This window comes from Dendroctonus ponderosae, unplaced genomic scaffold (assembly GCF_020466585.1).
Source record: "Dendroctonus ponderosae isolate FM_Combo_2020 unplaced genomic scaffold, Dpon_F_20191213v2 Dpon_F_20191213_5, whole genome shotgun sequence".
Lineage (NCBI taxonomy): Eukaryota > Metazoa > Arthropoda > Insecta > Coleoptera > Curculionidae > Dendroctonus > Dendroctonus ponderosae.
In genome coordinates this window covers 13,926,093-13,930,953 of record NW_026018715.1, presented here as the reverse complement: position 1 = coordinate 13,930,953, position 4,861 = coordinate 13,926,093, and the positions used below count along the sequence as shown (strand labels likewise).

The following is a 4,861-nucleotide window of genomic DNA, read 5'->3' as shown; positions in this document are numbered from 1 at the left end:
CAAAATGCGAAAAAATGTAGAATTAACGCGGATCTTGAAAACCGTTTTTAGCCTTTGGATCATATTTAGAGAACCAGTTGAGCTGTAAAGCCTCAGTTCTCATTGCCGGATAGAGCATTAAAATACGCACTTTTCTATATAAAACATCAATTGAGAAAAGTTTTTTGGTTTTCGAAATGCGAAATTTTGAAATTAACTCAAATTTTAAAACCGCTTTTACACTTTGACTCATATTTAGAGGAGTTGAGCTGTAAAGCCCTAGTTCTCATTGCCGGATAGAGCATTAAAATACGCACTTTTTGTATAGTTTCACCTATCGCGCAGAAAATGGAGAAATTTGATCGAATAGTCATCGTTTGCAAGACAGAAATATAAATCTTGACTTTTTTCAACCTGTTTCCTAGATAAAATGTGTTCTGTCTAGCGGATTCTGAGCCAAACTGCAGCATTAAAACACGCAGTTTCTAAGGAATTTGTTATTTAAATAAAATAATACAGTAGGCGTGATTGCATCATGAATTTTTCCTTGCACTTATTAGAAACATAACAGCAAAACACTTGTTAATTGTTACGGAAAAGACATTTTAATAGCAACAAATAGGTAAAATTGCAATTCAATTCAGGTAGTGTGCCTAGTGAATGCGTAATGCACTACTTTGCCTAAGCTCAAGGCAAATGACATTTTTTTCTCATTTGCCCGATAATTAGACAGTTAAAAGAACATTTTCCTTTAGGTAATTGGTTATTAAGAGATTTATCCACAGCTGTATTGTCTGATAATCGCCTAAATTTGATTTGATTTAGCAGTGATAAATATTTGGTTTCTTTTAGTGCCAGAGTCTTCCACATGGACTAGTTTGCGTTTTTTCACGTTCAATTCTCTGGATTAGTGCGGTTTATTCCGGCTTTCATTGTCTTACAAAGGTGTTTTAATCACGTTTTGGTTGGTAGATCTGCAACCGTTTGCAGGCGAATGCGGAAAATGATTGAATATACTAAGCTCCGATTAAACAGTTCAGCCTCAACATTTTCTAGCACTTTCCAAGAAAATATAGTCTGAAACGTTTGGACGAGTGTGAATAAAAAAAATCGTTTGCAAATCGTTCCAAAGGTCTGTCTTAGAGAGAGAGAGTAGGGATTTTGGTCAGTTTGAACTGGCATTCTTGATACAAACGAGCAAAAAACGTGAAAATGATTCAAGAAGTTCCATTGGTGAGGAACGTGGTTGTTGGAGCTGACGCTGCCAATGGTAACTACCATTGAAATCATCTCGATGATAATGTAGGTTTGATTCCGATTTAGTCACATCCACGACGTGGCAGTATTTAAGTCTAGTCGTTACTTTGGCCGGTTTGAGTAGGTTGGTGTATACACACACACCAATAAGTTATTTAGTTTTCGTTTACGGGTCAATTTTTAGACTTGAAGTGTATTTATAGGTCGGTGGGCGGTCGTTTGGATCGCATTCGGGTAGAATTCCCGAAGAAATCCGTTTTCGAAAGGGATTCATGTGTGGTTCTTTTCGCGAAACAACTTCTCGACCTCGAGAAATCAAGGGATCTAAGCTAATATGTGACTTTGCCAACATTCCATTGTTTTCAGGGCCGATTGTGCTTTAAATGTTACCAGAACCAAAAAAAATCTTCTGGCCTACTAGGTAAAAATTGAGGTGTGGGAAATGGTTGAAATTAAATAATGCCGGCATATATTCAGTGAAACAGCGATACAGTCATTGATTTTTATTAATAGATTGGTTATTTATAGAACAACTGTTGTTTGTATGGCACATTATAGATGCTTGGGTTAACAAGCTAAGAAAGTGTTTTATATGTATTTTAAAACGGTTACGGGGCGACTTTGAGATGTATGTATGTACGTTCATGTCGATTCTATATTAGGGTGCGGAAACCAAGTGGATACAGTAAACGCAGATTTTCGGGTTTTCGCTGCTTCTACCGCTCAATCTATTCATTTGAAGATAATGTTATGCATATGATATACTGGTACAATTTCGGCAATGTTCCGAACTTGCAACCTTGAATTTTTATTAGCGCGCTTTGCAATGGAATATTTAATATCCTTTAATGTGAGCATTAAGCGAAACTATCGGCAATATTTATTTATTGACTTGGACTTGGAAACATTGAAAAAAGCTGCTTTGGCCATTGCCAGATATTCACAATAAATACATAGATTGTGGGGAGTCACATGGTGAAAAAAACGCGTCGTTATGCTGATTTTTCTAGCGTTTTCAGCGGAATAATGCCGGTTTAATATTGGGTGAGATTCGGCTGTGTTAAGTAGGTACAACGTTTTCAAAAATGAGGCTGTGCAGTATCCGGGCAAATGGATTGAAGATCAACTAGGTTTACTCGGGATTAAGTGCAAAAATGGGTAGAATTCGATGTCTCAGGCGCTATTAAAATTGTGGTTTTGTCTGTGTGAGCTTTTTCCAAATTGAAGTCAACGCATTTGTAACACCAATAGCTGGTTCAGACACTCACCTTTGCAAGCTGCAACTTGACCACGATTTCCCTTTTTTGCGATGCTTCCAGCTTGTTGGGCAACAAAGGAAAAATGATTGAAAAACGAATGATTCGATAACCTGTTTGCCAGCGTTTGACAACTCATGTCAATGTCTGTCGAATTTCCATAGATGCCTGCATTGCCATCTCGCGGAATTGCTGATTAAGTAGCGAAGAACTGAAGGTGAATTAAATACTATTTGTCGAGCCCAGGTAAGAAAGATCGGGTACCGTATATTGGGCGGCAGCAGTCTGTCGGTTCGGTTGCAGTGTGTGTGTATAATAGTAGTAGGCATCCAAGCATGTTTGGAATTTGCGATTTTTCAATCTGCAAAGTAAGATCGCACACAATTATAAGGAAAGAGAGAGAAACAAGGCAAAATAATCGTCATCGACGTCTGACGATATTACCTGCCCTGAAAACGTCGACTCAGCCTGCGACTTCCTCTCGAATCGAAAAAGTCGACGAATAAAATGAAGACTGAGCTTGATTGTTGCGCTGTTTGGACGAGCCGATTTTAATTTATTGTATTCATGTATTTAATTGAATTCTGCGTTCTTGGTCGGTGCGTTCGAAGCATTTCGGTCTGGTCAAGCTCCCATACAGAAGGTTTGTTGTTTTCTCGTTTTCTTTGTCAACTGTCTTGAGCGTCTGACAATGACATTGGCCCCTCTACTATAAAGGCAACTGTTTTAGCCGACTCTCAACCGAATGTCATTTGTCAAATATTTCAAATCTTTGGCGGGTTTTTCGGTGAAACCCCTAATTTTGCCTGAGTAATTTGTGCAATTTGCTAATTTTTTCAATTTTCAATTTCAGATGTCAGCTGGATCTCACATACAGATGGCACCGCAGTCAACAGTAAACACTTCCCAATCCATCCATAGCCAAGACTCCAACATGAGCACAGGTAATGTGAAAATGCGCATTTTGCCATATCCACGCAAATCGACCAAACAATTGAGGCAATTTGTGTAGTAGTAATAATAATGATTGTCAATCGACAACAATATCTAAACTCGACCAAATGGTTTTCTCGTATCAGGCCACACACTCACGCCTTTCTACTAGCCGATCTAAAAATGTGCCACTAGAAATTTTAATATTTACGTGGCAAGTCCGCACAATACAAAACAAAGTAGGCTAAAGGTGCAATACCGATTGGATTTTGTTTCGCGATGTAAAAGCAAGTTTGGCAAGTCGCCGGATTCATAGTTTTCCGACTCGATGAAAGAAAGGGCAACCGCGGGCACAGCGGCAACGTTGGAATAATTGATATGGTAATGGCAGGCTAATATCGTGGCAAGCTTTCCGTTCAAATGTTTTACCTGTCGAACCACCACTGAAATTGTCCACGGAATCGACTCTATCTTCGAATTTTCCAATAGCTAATAAACCTGGATGCCGAATTCACCAGTTTTTTTGGCCGTAGTTTTCCATTTTGCTACAAAAWTATTAGAAAACTGTGATATTTTGGAACGCWGCAGTTTTCTCTTGCTTCCAGAAGGCTGGTTTTCGTGGCRCATTCAAAGAAAGTCGTTATTTTAACACAAAAATGTCCCCTAAATCCACCTGAAAAACTCTTTCGATTTGTTGATTTTTGTCGCCGTTTTTTGCAAATGTACAATTCAAGGTTCCTCGGCCTACTTCATGACTGAAAGGCATACAAATTGTAGTCCCCAATTTCCTGAATTGCCATCCACAGTAGAGGTGGGACAAACGGTTATTTTTCTGTAACAAGGTTACAACGTTCCAGTTTCACGTTGGTATTAGGTTCCAAACGGAACAGGTTACTTTTAAAATTTTTCATTAAACATGCGCCATGATGATGGTGGAAATGGTAATGACAAATAATGATTTAGTGTATTAAAAGAATAATTCTTAACTAAAGCTCTTAGATAAAACAAAATATCCTAAAATCAAAAACAAAACATGGGTCAGAAGTACCTGCTTAAAGAACAAAAGAACTGATAATAAACTAGATAAAATATATATATAAATAAAAACTGAGTAAATAAAGTTTATTAATGAGAGAAATCCGTTTTGCTTAAGGTCTATTACAGAACGTCAGAAAACTAAATACTTCTAGACTAAAAATGCTGAATTACTATCTGATCCATATCTGAACGATTATGAATTCTGGAGAACTGAACAGTAATTGTTATAAACGAAAAGTGATAAACACAATAATCAAGGCAACACGCCACTATACATATTTTCCGTTGACGAATGGTTACTGGAACTGCTGCAATTGGATAGAGCGCTCGACGATGCCGCATCGATTCTGTGCTGACGCAAACCACTTTTTCAGGTTTATAAAACGGTTCCAAAAAAA

At 37.9% G+C, this 4,861-nt stretch overlaps 1 protein-coding gene across 4 annotated transcripts in view; it reads left to right on the top strand.

The window, feature by feature from the left end:
• LOC109545446 (serine/threonine-protein kinase tousled-like 2) overlaps nt 1–4,861 on the top strand; it is a 51,270-nt gene that overhangs the window by 38,285 nt on the left and 8,124 nt on the right. For 3 of the 4 annotated variants that reach the window (XM_019916150.2, XM_019916151.2, XM_019916149.2), the window contains one exon: nt 3,346–3,436. In XM_019916150.2, the coding sequence (XP_019771709.1) occupies nt 3,346–3,436 (91 nt within the window). Of the gene's footprint in view, nt 1–3,345; nt 3,437–4,861 lie in introns of those variants that run through there. The other variant, XM_048667019.1, reaches the window with a different exon arrangement.